Source organism: Hypanus sabinus, chromosome 13, assembly GCF_030144855.1.
Source record: "Hypanus sabinus isolate sHypSab1 chromosome 13, sHypSab1.hap1, whole genome shotgun sequence".
Classification (NCBI taxonomy): Eukaryota; Metazoa; Chordata; class Chondrichthyes; order Myliobatiformes; family Dasyatidae; genus Hypanus; species Hypanus sabinus.
This window is the reverse complement of record NC_082718.1, coordinates 67,212,457-67,236,114: the sequence shown is the minus strand read 5'-3', so window position 1 is coordinate 67,236,114 and position 23,658 is coordinate 67,212,457. Positions and strand designations below refer to the sequence as shown.

Here is a 23,658-nt window from a genome sequence, read left to right as displayed (position 1 = left end):
AGGAGTAGGAAGGGTTGTGCAGTGTTCATTCACCAAGAAAAAGTTCAGTTCCTTTAAGCTTTTTTTTATATTTCCTTCGCCATCAATCCTTCGGACAAGGTATATTTCGGCTGGTATCAGCAGTAACTTCATGTTGTTGAGGAATTCGTTACTTCAGGAAAGTCTCTCCTAATTGACTGTATAAATAATTGGGACTTTCATATTTACCATGTTTAAGACTGTGTTCGCATTTACCACTTTAAGAACTGTTCCAGAGTTGGCATATAGTAGTTAACTTCCGGTTAAGTTAATTGTTTGTTTACTTTTCATTTTTGTTGAGTAGAGTTTAATAAATTGTTTATTTTGTTTATAAGACCTCACTCAATTCTATATTCATGGTTGCCGGACACGTATCATAACAGGGGACATCACTGGAAGTTCAGAAAATTGATGTTCGTGCCATCAGGTTGGAGGCTAACCGGATGGAATACATGGTACCTCCAACCTAACTGTGGCCTCATCACGACATAGAGGAGGCCATGGATAGACATATCAGAATAGGAAGTGGAACTAAAATTGGAGACTACTGGGAAATCCCGCTTTTCCTGGCGGAAAATGGTCTCCCAATTTACGTCGGGTCTCACCGATACACAGGAGGCCACACTGGGAGCACCACATACAGTATTTGACCTCCAAAGACTCACAGGTGGAGTGTCGCCACTGTTGGGGCCCTGAATGGTAGCGAGGGAGGAGGTGTAGCACTTGTTCTGCTTGCAAGGATAAGTACCAAGTGGGAGATCAGTGGGGAGAGGTGAATGGACAAGGGAGTCGCGTAGGGAGTGATCCCTGCAGAAAGCAGAAAGTTGGGGGGAGGGAAAGACATTCTTGATAGTGGGATCCCGTTGGAAATGGCGGAAGTTGCAGAGAATTATGTGCTGGACATGAAGGCTGGTGAGGTGGTAGGTGAGAACAAGAGGAACCCTATCCCTGCTAGGTTCTCCAAGATGCATGGAACAATCCAAGACCAATTTTCTTATACTTCTGGAGTACTTTCAAGGGCAAACTTGAAGCAGCACAGCTGATGGTTACAAGACCATATGATATAGAAGCAGAAGTAGGCCATTTGGCCTATCGAGTCTGTTCCGCCATTCAGTCATGGACTGATCCAATTCTTCCAGTTATCCCCACTCCCCTGCCTTCACCCCATACCCACTGATGCCCCGGCTAATCAAGAACCTATCCATCTCTGCCTTAAATACACCCAATGACTTGGCCTCCACAGCTGCTTGTGGCAACAAATTCCAGATTTATCACCCTCTGACTAAAGTAATTTCTCCACAACTCTGTTCTAAAAGGACATCTCTTCAATCCTGAATTTCTGCCCTCTTGTCCTAGAATCCCCTACCATGGAAAATAACTTTGCCACATCTAATCTGTTCGGGCCTTTTAACATTAAATATTCCTGTTTCAGCCTGCTACAGCTGGGAACCACAACTGCATCTAAGGTCTATACAGTTAATAAAATTGTTTTAATATGATTGAACAATCTATTGCAGCTTAAAACTAATGGAAATAAAGCCGACTGTGGCCATACTATCCTCGCAAGAAGGCCCCAGCAGAAGCAAGGCTGCCACTCAGGGCTACTAGTGCGTTTAGACAAAAAAATTGTTTTCAACTCCCAATACTGACCATCTTACTGGCAAATGTAAAATCTCTGGTAAATAAAATTGAAGATCTCAGAGAGATGGTGCTGTATCAGAGGGACATTAGGACCACTTGTGTTCTTTGTTTCATGGAATCCTGGTTAACCCCTTCCGTAACAGACACAGTGATTCAGATTGATGGGTTCAATATACACTATTGGGATAGGACTGTCAGAGGTTGAGGTGGATGCTTCATGATCATATCTTCTTGGTGCACAAATCTGTCTCCCAGTCCTCCTCACCAGACTTGGGAATACCTCACACACCATTTTACCATTTTATTTGCTGCGGGAGATTTCAGCTATCATTTTGTTAAGATTCCGCCTCTGGGAAATGTCAAACAGGCTCTAGATGATCTGAGCAATGTAATCAACAGGCATGAAACAGCAGATTCTGATGCCTTTCCCATAATTTCAAGGGATTTTAGCTAGGCCAGCTTGAAAAAGTCACTAAATAATTATTACTAACAAATCACTTGTAGTACCAGAGGAAACACAGAAAACCTACAGCGCAAACCCTTCAGCCCACAAAGCTGTGCCGACCATCTCCTTACGCGAGAAATTACCTAGGGTTACCCACAGCTCTCTATTTTTCTAGGCTTCATGTACTTATCTAGGAGTCTCTTAAAAGACCCTATCGTATCTGCCTCCACTATGGTTGCGGGTAGCCGATTCCATGCACTCTCCATTCTCTGCATTAAAAAAAAAACTTACCCCTGACATCTCCTCTGTACCTACTTCCACGCACCCTAAAACGGTGCCCTCTCAGGTTAGCCATTTCAGCCCTGGGAAAAAGTCTCTGACAATCCACATGATCAATGCCTCTCATCATCTAATACACCTCGATCAGGTCTCCTTTGCTCCAAGGAGAAAAGGCTGAGTTCACTCAACTATTCTCATAAGGCACACTGCCCAATCCAGGCAACATCCTTGTAAATCTCTTCTGCACCCTTTCTATGATTTCCACATCCTTCCTATAGTGAGGTGACCAGAACTGAGCACAGTACTCCAAGTGAGGTCTGACCAAGGTCCTACATAGCTGCAACATTACCTCTCAGCTCCTAAACTCAATCCCACGATTGATGAAGGCCAATGCACCGTATGCCTTCTTAATCAGAGTCAACTTGCATAGCAGTTTTCAATGTCCTATGGACTCAGACCCCAAGATCCCTCTGATCCTCCACACTGCCAAGAGTCTTGCCATTATTATATTCTGCCATCATATTTGTTCTACAAAATGAACCACCTCACACTTATCTGGGTTGAACTCCATCTGCCATTTCTCAGCCCAGGTTTGCATCTTATTGATGTCCCGCTGCAACCTCTGACAACCCTCTACACTATCCACAACACCCCCAAACTTTGTGTCATCGGCAAGTTTACTAACCCACCCCTCCACTTCCTCATCCAGGTTATTTATAAAAATAATGAAGAGTAAGGGACCCAGAACACATCCCTGAGGCACACCACCAGTCACCAACCTCCATGCAGAATGTGACCCATCTACAAACACTCTGCCTTCTATGAGCAAGCCAGTTCTGGATCCACAAAGCATTCCATGCCTGCTTACTTTCTCAATAAGCCTTGCATAGGGTACCTTATCAAATGCCTTGCTGAAATCCATATACACTACATCTACAGCTCTACCTTCATCAACTTGTTTAGTCACATTCTCAAAATATTCAATCAGGCTCGTAAGGCACGACCTGCCTTTGACAAAGCCATGCTAACTATTCCTAATCATATTATACCTCTCCAAATGTTCATAAATCCTCCCTCTCAGGATCTTCTCCATCAGACTCACTGGTCTATAATTTCCTGGGCTATCTCTACTCCCTTTCCTGAATAAGGGAACAAAATCCGCAATCCTCCAATCCTCTGGAACTTCTCCTGCCCCCGTTTATGATGCAAAGATCATCGCCAGAGGCTCAGCAATCTCCTCCCTTGCCTCCCACAGTAGCCTGGGGTACATCTCGACTGGTCCTGGTGACTTATCCAACTTGATGCTTTATATGCTCAAGCCTTTCAGTCTGCTGCAAGTCATCCCTACAATTGCCAAGATCCTTTTCTGTAGTGAATACTGAAGCAAAGTACTCATTAAGAACCCCTACTATCTCCACTGGTTCCATACACACTTTTCCACTGTCAACACTTGATTGGTCCTATTCCCTCACGTCTTATCCTCTTGCTCTTCACATACTTGAGGAATGCCTTGAGATTTTCATTAATCCTGTCTGCCCAGCACTCCTCATGGTCCCTTCTGGCTCTCCTAATTTCATTCTTAAGCTCCTTCTGCCTAGCCTAATAATCTTCTAGATCTCTATAATTACCTAGCTTTTTGAAACTTTCATAAGCTCTTCTTTTCTTCTTGACTAGATTTACAACAGCCTTTGTACACCATGTTTGCTGTTGTGTGCTGGGGCAGCAGACCCCAACAGAATCAGCAAACTCTTTCGTAAGGCCAGTGATGTTGTGGGGGTGGAACTGGACTCTTTGACGGTGGTGTCTGAAAAGAGGATGCTGTCTAAGTTGCATGCCATCTTGGACAATGACTCCCATCCACTCCATAAAGTACTAGTTAGGCACAGGAGTACATTCAGCCAGAGACTCATTCCACTGAGATGTAACACTGAACATCATAGGAAGTCGTTCCTACCTGTGGCCATCAAACTTTACAACTCCTCCCTCAGAGTGTCAGACACCCTGAGCTAATAGGCTGGTCCTGGACTTATTTCCACTTGGAATGATTAACTTATCATTATTTAATTATTTATGGTTTTATATTGCTATATTTCTTCACTATTCTTGGATGGTGCGGCTATAACGAAACCCAATTTTCCTCGGGATCAATAAAGTCTGTCTGTCTGATTCCTGTACCCTACCATCCTTTCCCTGTCTCATTGGAATGTACCTATGCAGAACTCCACACAAATATCCCCTCAACATTTGCCACATTTCTTCTGTACCTTTTCCTGAGAACATCTGTTTCCAATTTATGCTTCCAAGTTCCTACCCAACAGCTTTATATTTCCCCTTACTCCAACTAAATGCTTTCCTAACTTGTCTGTTTCTATCTCTCCCACTGCTATGGTAAAGGAGATAAAACTGTGATCACTATCTCCAAAATGCTCTCCCACTGAGAGACCCGACACCTGACCAGGTTCATTTCCCAATACCAGATCAAGTACAGCCTCTCCTCTTGTAGGCTTATCTACTTAAAGCTTTCCTGAACACACCTAACAAACTCCACCCCATCTAAACTCCTTGCTCTAGGGAGATGCCAATCAATATTTGGGAAATTAGAATCTCCCATCACAACAACTCTGTAATTATTACACCTTTCTGGAATGTCTCCCTATCTACTCCTTAATGTCTGTGTTACTATTGGGTGGTCTATAAAAAACACCCAGTAGAGTTATTGACCCCTTACTGTTCCTAACTTCCACCCATAGAGACTCCATAGGCAATCCCTCCATGACTTCCTCCTTTTCTGCAACCGTGACACTATCGCTGATCAACAGTGCCAAGCCCCCACCTCTTTTGCCTCCCTCCCTGTCCTTTCTGAAACATCTAAAGCCTGGCAACTTGAAGTAGCCATTCCTGCCCCTGAGCCATCTAAGTCTCTGTAATGGCCACAGCACCATAGCTCCAAGTACTGATCCACGCTTTAAGCTCCATTCATAATACTCCTTGCATTAAAATAGACACATTTCAAACCATCAGTCTGAGTGCATCCCTTCTCTATCACCTGCCTATCCTCCCTCTCACACTGTCTCCAAGCTTTCTCTATTTGTGAGCCAACAGCCCCTTCCTCCGTCTCTTCAGTTGGTTCCCACCTCCCAGCAATTCTAGTTTAAACTCTCCCCAGTAGCCTTAGCAAACCTCCCCGCCAGGATATTGGTCCCCCTGGGATTCCAATGCAACCCGTCCTTTTTGTACAGGTCACATCTGCCCCAAAAGAGGTCCCAATGATCCAGAAATCTGAATCCATGCCCCCTGCTCCAATCCCTCAGCCATGCATTTATCCTCCACCTCACTCTATTCCTATATTCAATATAACGTGGCACAGGCAGTAATCCCGAGATGACTACCTTTGAGGTCCTGCTTTACAACTTCCTTCCTAACTCCTTGTAGTCTATTTTCAGGGCCTCCTCCCTTTTCCTTCCTATGTCATTGGTACCAATATGTACCATGACCTCTGGCTGTTCTCCTTCCCACTTCAGGATATCGTGGACGCAATCAGAAACATCCCGGACTCTGGTTCCTGGGAGTCAAACTACCATCCGAGTTTCTTTCCTGCATCCACAGAATTGCCTGTCAGACCCTTATCACTGCTGCCATCCTCTTCCTCTCCCTACTCTTCTGAGCCACAGGGCCAGAATCTGTTCCAGAGGTGCGGCCACTGTTGCTTCCCCCAGGTACTCAAGCAGGAGTACATATTGTTAAGGGGGACAGGCAAAGGGGTACTCTCTAGCATCAGACTCCTGCTCTTCACACTCCTGACTGTTACCCACTTTATCTATCTCCCGATGCCCCAGTATAACTACCTGCTCCTCTCTAGCACCTCCTCACTCTCCCTGACCAGACGAAGGTCATTGAGCTGCATCTCCAGTTCCCTAACACGGTCTCTAAGCAGCTGGAGCTCGACACAGCTGGCGCAGATGCGGCCGTCTGGGAGGCTGGGAGTCTCCAGGACTTCCCACATCTGACACCGAGCACAGAACACTGGCCTCACACACATACTTCCTGACTGTATTCAACCTACCACACCTCGATCCATTATCGCTGAAGTCCCATTGAGCCAAAGCCTTCCTACTCTGTCTCCCTCTCTATAAAGCTGACTCCTTTTAAACTCTTCTCGCTGTTCTAACTGGCTGACGTCCACAAGCTTGCGCAGTCATGCCTTGAAACAACACACTGGACCATTGTTATACCACCAACAAGAGCGCTTATCCTGCTATTCCACGCCCATACTTTGAAAAGTCTGATCACTTGGCTGTGTGTCTACTCCCCAAGTATAGGCAGAGACTGAAGACTGCACACCAGTAGTGAGGACCAAGAAGGAGTGCTTACAGGAATTGCTTTGAATCAGTGTTCTGGACTGTATTCAGGGATTCATTTTGAATCTGGATGAGTATGCCACAGCTGTTACCAACATTATTAAAACCGATGTGGATGAGTGTTTGCCTACGAAAACTTGCTATTCATTATCAAAAAAAAAGCCATGGATGAATCAGAAGGTTTGCTGACTGCTGAGGGCTAGATTTGTGGCATTTAAATCTGTTGACCCATGTCTGTACAAGAAAACCCAAGCATCTCTTGCGGAGGGCTTTTTCAAGAGCGAAGAAACAATTCCGAGGTCGGAGGCCACATTGGATACGCATCAACCCTGGAAGGGCTTGCAGGCCATTACTTCAACAAAGCAAAACCCAATATCATGAACAGCAGTGATGCTTCACTACCAGATGAGCTCAATACCTTTCATGCATGCTTTGAAAAGGAGAATATAACTACAGCTGTGAAAGTCCCTGCTGTACCTGGTGACGCTATGATCTTTGACTCAGAGACTGCATCAGGCTGTCTTTCAGGAGGGTGAACCAAAGGCAGCAGGCCCCAATGGAATATCTGAATAAACTCTGAAAACTTCTGCCAATCAACTCGCGGGTGTATTCAAAGACATTTTCAATCTCTCATTGCTACAGTCGGAAATTCCCTCCTGCTTCAAAAGGGCAACAATTATACCAGTGCCCAAGAAGAACAGGGTGAGCTGCCTTAACAAATATCATCCAGTAGCTTCTGCCTCAGCAAGGACCTGGACCTAATGCAATTTGCCTATCTGGCACTTCACAGCATAGATGGAATACAGTGTTGGGAAGTGTATGCGCATGCACTTTGGTAGAAGAAATGAAAGGGTTGACCATTTTCTAAATGGAGAGAAAATACAAAAAACTGAGATGCAAAGGAATGGGAATCTTTATGCAGGATTCCCTGAAGGTTAACTTGCAGATTGGGTTTGTGGTTAGCATTCATTTCAAGAGGACTGGAATATAAGGATGTTAAATTGACACTTTATAAAGGGTTGTCCGTTTAGAATGGAGATGAGGAGAGATTTCTTTAGCAAGAGAGTGGTGAATATGTGGAATTCTTTACCACAAGCAGTTTTTATGTATATTTGAGGCAGAGGGTAAGTGGACTCTTGATTGGTCAGGGCACGAATACAGGGGAAAAGCAGGAAATTGGGGCTGAGAGGAAAATTGGATCAGGCATGATGAAATGAAGGAGCAGACTCAATGGGCCAAATGGTCTAATTCTGCTCCTATATCTTATGGTCTTAATAGGTCTATGGCAGATGAAATCTTAATGACACTTCACACTGCCTAAGATCATCTGAACAATACAAACACCCATGTTGGGATGCTGGTCACTGACTATGGCTCAGCGTTTAACACCATCATTCCTACAGTCCTGATCAAAAAGCTACAGAACCTGGGCCTCTGTACCTCCCTCTGCAATCGGATCCTCTGCTTCCTAATCAGAAAACTCCAATCTGCACAGATTTGTAATAACATCTTTTCCTCACTGATCTCAGGGATGTGTGCTTAGCTCACTGCTCTGCTCACTCTATACCCAAGATTGCATGGCTAGGTATAGCTCAAATGCCATCTATGAATTTTCTGGTGATACAACAATTGCAGGCAGAATCTCAGATGGAGATGAGAGGGTGTACAGGAGCGAGATATACCAACTAGTTGAGTGGTGTCACAGCAACAACCTTGTACTCAACATCATAAGACCAAAGAGCTGAGTGTGGAATTCAGAAAGAGTAAGACGAGGGAATGTGAACTAATCCTCATCGAGGGATTAGAAGTGGAGAGAGTAAGCAATTTCAAGTTCCTAGTGTCAAGATCTCTGAGGATCTAACCTTGTCCCAACATATCGATGCAGTTATAAAGAAGGCACAACGGTGGTTATATTTCATTAGGAGTTTGAGGAGGTTCAGTTTGCCACCTAAAACAGCCAAAAACTTCTATAGATGTACTGTGGAGAGCATTCTGACAGGCTGCATCACTGGTATTGGGAGGTGGGGAAAGGGTGCTAAGAAAGCTACAGAAAGTTGTACAATTTTAAAGTTAGCTCCAACATAGGTACTAGCCTCTGTAACATCCAAGAAATCTTGAAGAAGCAATGCCTCAGAAAGGCGTTCATTATGAAGGACCCCCACCAGGACATGCCGTCTTCTCATTGTTACCGCAGGAAGGAGGTACTGAAGCGATTCAGGAAGAGCTTCTTCCCCTCTGCCATCTGATTTCTGAACGGAAATTGAACCCATGAACAGTACCTCACTTTTTTTTATTATTCCTATTTTTGCACTCTTTTCAACTACTTAAATTCATATATATACTTACTGTAATTAATTTATTATTTTTTCCATATTTATCATGTATTGCAATGCATTGCTGCCACCAAGTAAACAAATTTCACAACATGTCAGTGATATTAAACCTGATTCTGACTGTGTACATTTTAATTCTGCTCACACAAATATTTAGTTTTTTTGTTTACTGCTCCATACAGTATTCTTTTTGAAATTTAGACACTTTTCATTTCATTACTTTTGAAAACATCTTTGCTTTATGAATTCTTTTTTACATGTGTCTAAGACTTTAATACACAGTACCATTCTCCATGAAAATGCAACACAAAAGCTGTACAACAGCTATTATAGTTGAGTAATGTGACATCAACTAATAAATGGCCATAGTAATGATGAATGAGAACTGGTTATTTTTCTGCTACTCTGCTTGGGTTAGCAGATTTAAGAACTTCTACACAAGTATTTTTTTGTCCTGTGAGCCATTTGCTCCTACATCTCCGGAGATGCAGTGCGTAAGAGAGGGTGCTCCAGAAGAAGCTGTCAGACACCTAGGGTTCCCTCTGGCATTCTATTAGATCAGTTGATTGGTTGTTAAGTATTCTTCCCATCTGTATTTTAGTGAAGTGGTTTATGAGTAGTCATTACATAATTATAATAAAGTATTAATAATCTTTAACACATGTACAGTGCCTCCTTTGTTTGCAAATACTTCTTGCAAAAGAACCAGGAATGACTTAAAATACATTGCTGCACATTATTCAGAGGCTGATCCCAGAAATTAGCAGAATGCTGTGACATTCCAATGCGAAGCTTGGTAAGGCAGCTCATTTATCATTCTCAAGGTGACACTGACTTTGGATTTGGTGCAAGGGACACAAGCTGTTTTCACTAGGTTGCTCTTAACCAGTTCATGTCATCAAACTTGTGGTATTGTAGAGCTAGGAAATGTATTTGCAGGATGTGAAGCAACCCTTTAATACTATGACAAAAATCATGTTCAGTCTTCCTCATTATTAATTAAATGTAGTTTTCAAATTGAATGTATGTTAGAACTGGAGAACACCAGCAAAAACATGTCATTTGACTCTCCAAAAGACATGACATGGAATACAAACGCCAATTAAAAATAAGTTTGTATTAAAAATTAGATCAGTTCAGTGTGGCAATAAACAATGTCCAGACAACAAAATGCAGAGTGGCAACTCTACAAACTCCATTGCCAGAAAAGTTAGGATATTTTCCAAAATGCAATAAAAACAAAAATCCGTGATATGTTAATTCAGGTGAACCCTTATTTAACTGACAAAAGTACAAATAAAAGATTTTCAATAGCTTTACTGACCAACTTAATTGTATTTTGTAAATATACACAAATTTAGAATTTGATGGCTGCAACACACTCAACAAAAGTTGGGACAGAGTTAAAGTAAGATTGAAAAGTGCACAGAATATTCAAGTAACACTGGTTTGGAAGACTCCACATTAAGCAGGCTAATTGGTAGCAGGTAAGGTATCATGACTGGGTATAAAAGTAGCGTCCATCAAAGGCTCAGTCTTTGCAAGCAAGGATGGGTCATGGCTCACCCCTTTGTGCCAAAATTCGTGAGAGAATTGTTAGTTCAGAAGAAACATTTCCCAATGCAAGATTGCAGAGAATTTAGGTCTTTCAACATCTACAGTACATAATATTATGAAGATTCAGAGAATTCAGAGACATCTCAGTGTGTAAAGGGCAAGGTTAGAAACCACTGTTGAATGCGCATGACCTTCGAGCCCTCAAGCGGCACTGCCTAAGAAACCGTCATGCTACTGTAACAATTATAGCCACCTGGGCTCGGGAGTACTTTGGAAAACCATTGTCACTTAACATAGTCTGTCGCCGTATTCAGAAATGCAACTTGAAACTGTATTACGCAAGGAGGAAGCCATACATCAACTCTATGCAGAAACGCCGGCGAGTTCTCTGGCCCGAGCTCATCTCAGATGGACCGAAAGACTGTGGAACCATGTGCTGTGGTCAGATGAGACCACATTTCAGCTAGTTTTTGGAAAAAACTGGTGTCGAGTTCTCTGTGCCAAAGATGAAAATGACCATCCCGATTGTTATCAGCGAAAGGTGCAAAAGCCAACATCTGTGATGATATGGGGGTGCATCAGTGCCCACGGCATGGGTGAGTTGCATGTATGTGAAGGTATCATTAACTCTGAGGTGTATAGTAGGATTTTAGAGGGACATATGTTGCCATCAAGGTGACGTCTCTTCCCGGGACGTCCATGTTTATTTCAGCAGGACAATGCCAGACCACATTCTGCATCGGCTACAACAGCATGGCTTTGTGGACACAGAGTGCGTGTGCTTGACTGACCTGCTGCCAGCCCAGATATATCTCCTATTGAAAATGTATGGCGCATCATGAAGACGAGAATCAGGCAACGGAGACCATGGACTGTTGAGCAGCTGAAGTCTTATATCAAGCAAGAATGGACAAAATTTCCAATTGCAAATCTACTACAATTAGTATCCTCAGTTCCAAAACGATTAAAAAGTGTTATTAAAAAGAAAGGTGATGTAACACAATGGTAAACATGCCTCTGTCGCAACTTTTGTTGAGTGTGTTGCAGCCATCAAATTCTAAATTTGTGTATATTTACAAAACACAATTAAGTTGGTCAGTAAAACTATTGAAAATCTTCTCTTTATACTTTTGTCCGTTAAATAACGGTTCACGTGAATTAACATATCACAGATTTTTGTTTTTATTGCATTTTGGAAAATATCCCAACTTTTCTGGAAATGGGGTTTGTACACTAGATAGAATCTTTATATCAAAATACTACCTTCATTTGAATCCAGTTTTCATTTCAGTCTCAGCCCATGAGTCCAAACTCATTTGAATTCAGTTTCAAGTGTACATTTGTCTGGTATGAATTCTCTTCAATTAATACACCTTGGTTTGGAAAGCAGTATGAAATGGGAAATAACAGGTGTCAATGCCTTTTCTGGTTGGTTACATAATGTATTAAGGATGGTATCTATTAGATAGTGTAATTCATCAAGCAAAAATTGCCTAACAATTGGTTTATTGAGATAGGCAGAGTCCAAGAATAAAGAATTAAATTTATCCTAGTTTGGAAGAAGGAATGTGCATCTTCTACATTAACAGTACAAATATTGTAAGTCACAAAGAAGTTAACTGAAGGGCTGTAAACTAAATCCACTTACCCTCTGACTACCTCTGCACACAAGGTGACATCTGGTATTTAAGATCACCAACTGGAATCAGAACTATCACTAATAACAGTAGACACTGAAACATGCCAGCATTTCTTATAGTAAATTACCTCACACTTCCCGAGGGAACACTACATTCATTTAGCTATTACAGCTGCCTGCACCAAAGTGAATAGCAATAAACACAAAATGCTGGAGGAACTATGGAACTGGCAGCATCTATGGGAAAAAGTACAGTCAATGTTTCAGGCCGAGACCCTTCAGCAGGACTGGAGAAAAAAAAGCTGAGGAGATTTAAAAAGTGGCAGGATGGGAGAGAGAACCACCAGGAGATAAGTGAAACCTGAAGGGGAAGAGATGAAGTAAAGAACTGGGAAGTTGATTAGTGAAAGAGACAGAAAGCCATGGAAGAAGAAAAGGGGATGGGGGAGGAGTACCAGAGAGAGGTGATGGGAGGGCAAGGAGATAAGACAAGAGAGGGAAAAGGGAATGAGAAATGGTGAAGGAGAGGTGGGGAGGGGGGCATTACCAGAAGTTTGAGAACTCGATGTTGAGACCCTCAGGTTGGAGGCTACCCAAACGGAATACGAGGTGTTGTTCCTCCAACCTAAACGTGGCCTGATCACGACAGTGAACGAGGCCATGGATAAACATATTGGAGTGGGAATGGGAAGTGGAATTAAAATGGGTGGCCACTGGGAGATCCCACTTTTTCTGGCAGATGGAGCATAGTAGAGGCTTGGCGAAGTGGTCTCCCAATCTATGTTGGGTCTCACTGATATACAAGAGGCCATACCAGGAGCACTGGACATAGTACACAACCCCAACAGTCTCACGGGTCAAGTATTGGATCTGGATAAACTGTTTGGGTCCCAGCATGGCAGTGAGGGAAGAGGTGTAGGGGCAGGTGTAGCACTTGTTCCACTTTGTCAGAGGGGAGGGATGAATGGACAAGGGAGTCCCATAGGGACTGATCCTTGAGGAAAGCAGAAAGTGGTGGGGGTGGGGAGGGAAAGATGTCCTTGGTGGTGGGATCCTGTTGGAGATGGCGGAAGTTTCAGAGAATTATGTGCTGGATGCGGAGGCTCATGAGATGGTAGGTAAGGACAAGAGGAACCCTATTCCTGGTAAGGCGAGGTAAGAGCGTGACATGTGAAATGGAAGACATACGGTTGAATTGAGAGAAGGGGATGGCATTTTTACAAGTAACAGGATGGGAAGAGGAATAGTCCAGGTAGCTGTGAGAGTCCATGGGTTTTTAATAGACATCAGTAGATAAGCTGTCTCCAGAGATAGAGACAGTGAGATCGAGAAAGGAGAGGGAGGCATTGGTGTCAGAGGTGTTTTGTTTGTAGCAATAGTCACAGAAGCTTGGGTTTTGAGGAAAAGACTGGAGAACATCTTTTAAACTGTAAGGTGTTACGTACCCGTGACACGTGACAGTGGTGCACTTGTCACGTGACAGGTGTTGAAGCTATACTGGACTTGAGGCAATGGTCTTGTGATGGTGGAGTGATGTCATTTTCCCCGCCAGAAGAGGTCATGTGACAGGTTTTTTTTTAAACAGGGTATAAAAGGAGGACTCCTCCCTGTGAGCAGGGGCAGTTCATGGCTGAATTTGCCATGTTGACTTCATGCCACTGCGTGATTAAATGTTACGACGCAGTTTAGTCGAAAAATGGAGTTTTATTTAATGCCTAAAGTTTAAAAGGACATTGCCAGCAGTTTCTTTATAATACTGCTAGTTGAGATTCAGTGGAGACTGAAGATCGGAGTTCGGGAGTTAAAAGATCGAGGAAAGTTGATTTCGACGGTGAAACAGGTTCAACCTTGTTTGATCGTCATTCGGAAGGAATTCATTGGCTGTGCCCGTGTTAATCCCTGTGAAAAGCAGAAAGGATTGGGAACAGTTTTGTAAAGGAAAGGTCAGTGCCTTTAAGCCGTTACATTTCATCTTCCTAAATTCTTCGTGGGAAAAGTAGTTCAACTGGGAACTGAAGCAAGACGACGTGAAAGAGAATTTAAATCGTTTAAAAAGTCTCTCCCTTAAATGGACTGTAAGCATTTTGAACTTTTGCAATACTACTTTGAAGAACTGTTTTTGCAACATTGCTTTAAGAACTGTTTAAGCTGCCGCACAGCAACTGATTTCCGGTTACGTTAGTGATTTGTTTACTTTTGGGGGGGTTTGTTTTCAGTGTTTAACAAATGTGTTATTTGTTATAAAAACCCCTGCCTCACTCATATATTTATTGTTGCTTGAATCCGTAACAAAGGGAATAAAGATAGTCAAGAAAACAGAGAAAAATCACAGGTATTTCACCTTAACAGGACCTGTTCATTTTGACCTGTGGCCACCTATCAATATCAATCCTTATCTTTAAAATAATTGAATGATGCAATAAGAAAGCAATAAACATATTTCTAAACGGATGAATCATTAAATAATCTTCCAGGAGGACCAGTACTTGGAAGTGAAAAAGATCAGTCATATCAAGTGACATAGCATTGACACTTACCCACAATAGGGCCGACAGAATACCCATACTTCATTAGTTGTTCTCTCAAGTTTTCGTTTGTTATCTGAGTCACATCAATAAAATTGTTCATTGTTGTATTAGTTTTGTCCGTCTTCTTTGTGGATTTCTGTGTGAGAAAGGCACAATTAAGGGTCAGGAATGGACATTATTCTTTAAATAACTTCTTAAGTATTCAGATAAAGCATAAGTTTTAGCTCTTAAATCCTGAGTAAACCTTTCTTCGCTGTTATGTTCTTTTCTACTGTATTCACTTAATCCGTGGGCAAGCTTTCATCCACAATGACACAGGAGTCCCATACACCGTCACCCTCAAACCCCTACTCCTCCTTTAAACTTGAGGTGAGAGCTATCTGTTCCTTTACTTGATGATGCTTTTCCTCATCCTTTGTCTTTCATTTAATTTGCATTTATTTTCCCTCCAAAATATCCTAGGACTATAGAAATGAAGCTAGCTCTTAACAATGCATAAGAATTAAACTCCATTATCGAGGGTACAGAAAAAGCATGAATAAACACAAGAGATTCTGCAGATGCTGGAAATAAAGAGTAATGCACACACAGTGCTGGAGGAACTCTGCAGGTCAGAGGAATACACAGTACACATTTTAGTCAGGACCCTTTAACAGGACTACTCTCATTAGTTCTGATAATGGGATCAACTACTCAGTTATCTCGTTGAATCCCTCCAACATTTTGTGTATATTTCTCAAGATTTCCAGCATTTGCAGAATCTTCTGTTTAAACACTCAAAACTTTTTTTTGACTCATCTCTATCTTAAATGCACCACCCCTGACCTTTAAGCAGCAACCTCTCAGTTCTAGATCATACCAACCAAATCTCCCACCCTGCTTTCACTGGGTTTTTGATATAACCAAGAAAGTCAATCAAGTTATAAAACATGATATCCCAAACAGAACACTGTACTTAGTCTTTCCAGATACACAGAGGACACCGTATCTCTCAGAATTTCTTCATTAGCTTGCCTACCATAGATTTTGGACTTACTGGTCTTTTGCTCCCAGGTTTTCTATGCCACCTTCTGTGCCAGTGTTATCTGTACCCGGACTTCGAAACAAAAGGTCCCAGGTTTGAATCCGGCCCACTCCTTGCACACTTTCCATCCATGCTGGGTTGAGCGTCGAGCTAGCAACTCAACCTCATAAAACAGAAAAACACTAAAGAAACGGCAAGGTTGCCACCCAATGTGCCAAACAAGGTGTGGGATGAACTTTACCTTTTTACTTTTCTTAAGTGAGGATACATTAAGATACTTTATTGGTGATGACAAAATGACCCACAGCAATTACTAACGTTAGACTTGGGCGAGTCTGATGCTATGCAAAAGTCATTCACTACCATGAGGCAATAAAATTTGGAAATAACATCAATCAAGTTGGCGATCACAGTTGAGACTATCCTTTGCCATGCAGTCTTCACACTAAGGAAATGTGAACAAATACCTCACTGTGAATTGCTGTCATGCTCTTCAACTGCAAAGCAATTTCTCTGATGCACAAGGTTTCTTCAGAAGGCATTTGATAAGGTCCCACATAGGAGATTGGTGGGTAAAATCAAAGCTCATGGCATTGGGGGGGGTTGGGGGAAGACATTGACATGGATAGAAAACTGGTTGGCAGATAGAAAGCAAAGGGTAGCGGTGAATGGGTGTTTCTCGGAATGGCAGGTGGTGACTAGTGGGGTGCCACTGGGCTCGGTATTGGGACCACAGCTGTTTATGATTTACGTCAACGATTTAGATGAAGGCATTGAGAATAACATCAGCAAGTTTGCTGATGATACTAAGCTGGGTGGCAGTGTGACATGTGATGAGGATGTTAGGAGAATTCAGGGTGACTTGGATAGGCTGGGTGAGTGGGCAGATACTTGGCAGATGACGTTTAATGTGAATAAGTGTGAAGTTATCCACTTTGGGAGTAAGAACAGGAAGGCAGATTATCATCTGAACGGTGTAAGGTTAGGTAAGGGAGAAATACAAAGAGATCTAGGAGTCCTTGTTCATCAGTCACTGAAGGTGAATGAGCAAGTGCAGCAGGCAGTGAAGAAGGCTAATGGAATGTTGGCCTTTATTACAAAGGGAATTGAGTACAAGAGCAAGGAAATCCTTTTGCATTTGTACAGGGCCCTGGTGAGACCACACCTGGAGTATTGTGTACAGTTTTGGTCTCCAGGGTTAAGGAAGGACATCCTGGCTGTAGAGGAAGTGCAGCGTAGATTCATGAGGTTAATTCCTGGGATGTCAGGACTGTCTTACGCAGAGAGGTTAAAGAGACTGGGCTTGTACACGCTGGAATTAAGGAGATTGAGAGGGGATCTGATTGCAACATATAAGATTATTAAGGGATTGGACAAGATAGAGGCAGGAAATATGTTCCAGATGCTGGGAGAGTCCAGTACCAGAGGGCCTGGTTTGAGAATAAGGGGTACGTCATTTAGGACAGAGTTAAGGAAAAACTTCTTCTCTCAGAGAGTTGTGGGGGTCTGGAATGCACAGCCTTGGAAGGCAGTGGAGGCCAATTCTCTAGATGCTTTCAAGAAGGAGCTAGATAGGTATCTTATGGGTAGGGGAATCAAGGGATATGGGGACAAGGCAGAAACCGGGTATTGATAGTAGATGATCAGCCATGATCTCAAAATGGTGGTGCAGGCTTGAAGGACCGAATGGTCTACTTCTGCACCTATTGTCTTTTGTTTATGGATTAAGAAATGGTTACAGATGTGGGAATATCATGGAGAAAGATGGGATTTGGTGATCAGGGCTCATGGAAGGAAAGTGGCGCAGGAATTCAGGGGGCATTGGGAATGGGTTAAAGCATGGAATTTGAGTAAATACTTAGGGAATATTTTAAAGAGCTGATCATGGATACTACAGCTCCTCACAAAGCAGGTGTCAGAAAGTGCATCACAGACAAAGCACAGCAAGCTGGCACTATTGACAAATGTACTGAAGTACATTGAAAAGCTTGTGTTTACACAGATCAAATTATTATAAAGATGAGATTAGCTCTAAATATCACATGTACATCAAAGCACACAGTGAAATGCATTGTTTACATCAATCATCAAAGAGGATGTGTTGGGGGCAGTCTGAAAGTGCCACCTTGCTTCCAGCACCAACATAACATTCCCACAACTTACAAACTCTAACCCACATCTTTGAGATGTGGGAGGAAACCAGAGTACCTGGAGGAAACCCACACAATCATGGGGAGCACATGCAAATTCCTTACAAACACTGGTATGAATTGAGCCCAGGTTGCTGTAATGGTGTTACGCTAACCACTATGGTACCGTTTGCAGTAGTACAAGACAAAAACATATTGCAGAATAAAGTGAAAAAGCTACAGAGAAAATGCAGTATAAGAAGGTTAAAAACAGGAAAACTTGCATCATCCAGACAATGCTCTCTTCTCGCTGCTACCATTGGGCAGGAGGTACAGGAGCCCTAAGACCCACACCATCATGCTCAGGACAGTTATTACCCTACAATCATCAGATTCTTGAACCGGCATGGATAACTTCACTCACCTCAACTTGAACTGATTTCACAATCTACAGATTCTCTGTCAAGGACTCAACAACTCCTCTTCTCAGTGTTGTTTATTTATTTACTTGCCTGTCTTTATTTATGTAAAGTATTTCATAAATTCTATTGTACTTCTTTCTTTTCTTGTAAATGCCTGCATGAAAATGAATTTCAAGGTAGTATATGGTAAATACTGTACGTACTTTGATAATAAATTTAATTTGACTTTGAAAATCTTAAAGTAGATTGAGAGGTCAAGAGTTCATCTTAACATGTCAAGAAAGCATTCAATCATCTTATAACAATGGGGTAAAAGCTGTCTTTGAGCTTGTCTGAGACCTTGGAGTGGAAAGTGGGGACAAAGGAAGGACTGCACTGTGATTGCCACATCTGTGGTGACATCACATCCAAATTACACTGCCAAATCATATTATAATTTTCAATCCGTATTGAGTAAGTTAATAATATTTGTTTCTTCTTTCATTTTCCCCTCACAAATTCCACAACAGCAAATTTTGTTCTATTTCAAATTTTTGGGTACCAATATGTGAAATCCACAAAGGCAAATTTCCATGACCTGAATGCCTATAAGGCGGGGATCTTATAGTTAAGTTAGCCAGATGAAGTAAAAAGGATTTATAGAGCACCACAGCACAGAAACAAGCCTCTCAGCTCAACATATTGAACTGTTATTTTGCCTGGACCTACACCTGAAACATAGTCAATCTATACTTCCGTCTATTTACTTCTTTAAAATTCGAAGTCCTCTATGCCTTAGCTCACTCCAAAAAAGTCTCCCACTGTCCCATCTCTTCACACTCATCATTTAAAAAAAATCCATCAAATCACCCTCCCCTCATCTCAAGTAAGAAAAAAGTCTTAAGTTCCTTACTTTGTAACTGTAGACTCTTACATGGTTGGTAAAGAAGCAACAATAACTGTACACAGTGCTCCAGCAGAGTATTGATCAGTCTTTCATAGTGTTTCAGCATATTGTCCCTGTTGTTACACTCCAAAATTTTGTACATTTGTAGCACCTTTACTTTCTTAGAAATTGTGAAAATTTGACATGTCATCTAAAATGTCGACAACCTTTTTACAGAATCGTGACAGAGAGTATATTGACTGATTGCATCATGGCTTGGTATGGAAATACCAATTCCCTTGAATGGAAAAACCTACAAAAAGTCGTGAATATGGCCCAGTCCATCATGGGTAAAGCCCTACTCACCTTTGAGCACATCTACATGGAATACCTTTGCAGGAAAGCAGCATCCATCATTGAGGTTCCCTACTATCGGGGGTCGGCAACCTGCGGCTCCCGAGCCATTTGTGGCTTTCACCTCTGTGCTGCGGCTCCCTGTGGCTTTGGGAAATAATTGGTCAGTATTTAATTAAAATGTATTTTATGTTAGTTTGTTAGCTTTTGAAATGTAATTCTAAATTTGAAGATTATGGTGATCTTGTACAATCTAAGTGTAGCGACATCCGAAACGGCTCACAATTAGCCAGCATTCCGGCTAAGGGAGATAGCCTACGGGGGTTTGTGAGTACGCGTCTTTTGCAGCATCTGCGTCCATGGGGGCTGGGTTGAGAGAGGCTTAAAAGCAAGGCTGTTTAGTTCGAATAAAGCTATCTTTGACTGCAGTTTACTGACACCGCTACAACGTGTTTTTATCGCTGGCTGTCCAGACGGAAGGTGCTGAAACGCTTTGTCGCGTGTCTGGAAGAAGTGAAAACTTTCCTGGGCAGCAAAGGGCTCACCTTTCCTGAGCTGGAACAGCCAGAGTGGCTGGAAAAGCTACACTTCATGGTAGACATGACAGCGCACCTGAACACGCTGAACACAGCTCTTCAGGGGTAAGGACGTACAGCCCTGCACATGTTGGAGGATGTTTTGGCATTCGAGCGCAAGTTGACAGTGCTTGCCAGAGATTTACAGAAAGGCACTTTGTCTCACTTCCCCAATTTGAGAGAGTTCAAACAAGGTCACGACATGATAATTTCGGAGTATTTACATTCTGCAATCATCGCAATGCAAACATCGTTTGGGAAACGCTTCTGTGAGTTCAGAGAGGAAAAAAACACATTATCCTTCCCGGTCACTCCCTTAAGCATCGATCCTTCCCTACTGAATACGACTGCATTGGCAGGTGTGAGTCAACCTGATCTTGAGATGGAACTGGCCGACATAGCCGACAAAGACATATGGGTGTCCAAGTTTAGACGCTTGACAGCAGACCTTGAAGATGTTGCCCGTTCTTGCTCAGAAACACAAATGGAGTGATATTGAAAACCTTCCAAAACCGGACAAACTTGTGTTCGAAACATGGAATGCTATGCCCGACATTTATGTAAACATTAAAAAGTATGCGCTTTGAGTCCTGTCGATCTTTGGATCCACATATGTAAGTGAGCAGGTGTTCTCCAACATGAACTTTATTAAAAACAAACATCGCGCATGCGTCACAGATGACAGCTTGCGATCCTGTGTAAAGATGAAGGTGACGTCATACAGCCCTGATGTGCAGACGCTGTGCGCTGAGGTCCAGGAGCAGAAATCCCATTAACCAAGTATGATAAATATTTTAATTGCCTATTATTTTATGTGTATTCATATTTTTTCATTGTTCAGTGAAATAGTCCTTTTATTTTTCAGGCTGACAGCTGGCTGATGTTATTTTTGGTTTGCTGCTGGCGGAAAATTTAAGTTCGGCGTTTTTCATAAATACAAGAAGGACTCAAATAGACATTGAGTATTTTACTTTAAAGTAACTTTCAACCCAACGTCTTTTTTTCGGAGTTCAAAATGTTTTTGTTGCATGCAGAAATGTAATTTCGTTTTCTCTGCAGGAGTTCATCAATTTCATAAATGCAACACATTATAGTTTGTTTATACATAGCATAAAGGCAAAAAAAACGTTGTATGCAGTGCTATTTCATTTTAAATGTCAAACGGGTTTTGCGGCTCCCAGTGTTTTCTTTTCTGTGGGAAACGGGTCCAAGTGGCTCTTTCAGTGGTAAAGGTTGCTGACCCCTGATCCAGACCATATACTCCATTTTTGCTGCTGCCATCAGGAAGGTGGTACAGGAGCCTCAAGACCCACCCTAGCAGGTTCATGATCTCCCTTGAACATCAGGCTCTTGAACCAGTGTGGATAACTTCACTCACCCAATCACTAAACTATTCCCACAATCACTTTTAAGGACTCTTCCTCTCCTGTTCTCAATATTTATTGGTTACCTATTTATTATTTCCTTTTTTTACCTTTTCATAATTCCAGAGTTTGTCATCTTTTGCACATTGTTTGTCCATCCTGATGGGTTAGGTCTTCCATTGATCCTACTGTGTTTCTTGTATTTACTGTGAACGCCCATAAGAAAATGATTCTTGGGATTGTATACAGTGACATTATGTATTTTGATTATAAACTTGCTTTGAACTTTTTTGTATTTTCTCAACTTGTCTTATCATGTGCAATAATCTGTACATCAGTACTGCATGTTCCCTAACACCCCTTTAGGACAATATCCTTCATTCCATATCAAAGCTCCTAATTCTTCCGACCAGAATACATTACCTCTTTTTTTTGCCACATGAAACTTCATCTGCCAGGTGTCTACCCATTCTACAAGCCCATTTATATTCTACTGCAGTCTATTGCTGTCCTCTCCATAGTGCTGCTGAGCTTTGGGTCAACTGCAAATTTAGAAACTCTGGCTTTCATTCCCAAACAAACCTGTCATGAATAAAGATTTAATAAACGACATTGATTGTACCACTGAGCAGATGAATGTCACAATTCTTTCTTCTCCCAAATAAAAACTGTCATGGAAGGAGATGAAAGGAATCTGTAGAAATTACTAAAGGGAAAGTTAGTGGGGAAATTGGATTACCCTTTTACAGATGCAGTAGGCTTCCTTCATCCTCATAAAGATAATCATTCATCACAATGGTCTGTGTTCTGTTAATTGCATAACTTTGCTATCTGAACTGCATTCATGCCATTCGCTTCAAACTTCCCAATAAGCCATCTTAAATGGTATTATTTCCAAAGCCTTCTAGAAGCCCATGCACACATCAACTGCATAGAAAAGTACAATAAAATGCAGTCCCTTCAGCCCACAATTTTGTGACATTTTAATCTACTCAAAGATCTAACCCTTCCTCCCACATAGCCCTCCATTTTTCTTTTGTCCACGACTCTCTTAAATGCCCCAATGTATTTGCCTCTGCTGCCTCTCCTGGCAGCACATTTCATGCACCTATGCACCTACATCTGATACTCCCTCCGCCCCCCCCACCATTTTCCTCCAATCACCTTACTATTATGCTTTCTTGTTTTAGTAATTTCCGCAATGGGAGAATATCTCTGGCTATTCACTCCATCTATGCCTCTTAGTGTTTTGTACACTTCTGTCAAGTTACCTCTCGTCCTCCTTCACTCCAAATAGAAAAGTCCTAGCTCCCTCAACCCATTTTCATAAGACATCCCCTCTAGTCCTGGCGAATCTCCTCTGCACTCACTCTAAAGGCTGATTTATACTTCTGCGTAGACTCTACGCCATTGTGAGCATTTATACTTGTGCATTGCGTCGCTCTGCAATTCACCACCAAAACGCTAGTCGGCAGTGGGGTTTCTATGCCACTGCGTTGAGTTTCTTCGCGTACTTCAAACAATAGTGACTGAAACTAAGTGCAACATGTTGGAGTTGAAGCTAATAAATGTTGAACAAGAGTTACTTTTATTGAGTAACACACACAAAATGCTGGTGGAACGCAGCAGGCCAGGCAGCATCTATGGGGAGAAGTGCTGTCGACATTTCAAGCCCAGACCCTTCGTCAGGACTAACTGAAAGGAAAGATGCCTTTTGTGTGTGTTACTTGAATTTCTAGCAGATCTGCAGATTTCCTCGTGTTTACTTTTATTGACATTACTGCAACACAGAAGGAGGGTGAATTTTCTGTGCTTGTCCAGCCAATGAGAGACGAGGAAATGCACTTCAAATATTTTTGGATGCTGGCAGGTAGATTTGACGATTTGATGCATCATCTCCAACACGGAGAAGAAGCAACTGGAAATGTGATGCTACCAAGTGGACCAATCACAATTGTTGTGGTCTGCGTTGCTGCAATGCGTAGTTACATTTTTGGGGAGGTGCACGTCAGGCTATGGCGTAGGGTACGCGGCTATGCCATACCTATGGCGTAGATTCAACACAGAAGTATAAATTGGCCTTAAAGCTTTCACGTCCTTCCTATAACTAGGTGACCAGAACTGAAC

At 42.2% G+C, this 23,658-nt stretch overlaps 1 protein-coding gene across 1 annotated transcript in view; it reads right to left on the bottom strand.

The window, feature by feature from the left end:
* The window catches only part of LOC132403957 (lamina-associated polypeptide 2, isoforms beta/gamma-like), a 57,749-nt gene that overhangs the window by 21,594 nt on the left and 12,497 nt on the right, over positions 1–23,658 (bottom strand). Inside the window, exon 2 of the mRNA XM_059987836.1 lies at positions 14,808–14,934. Coding sequence (XP_059843819.1) covers positions 14,808–14,934 — 127 coding nt within the window. The remainder of the gene's footprint in view (positions 1–14,807; positions 14,935–23,658) is intronic.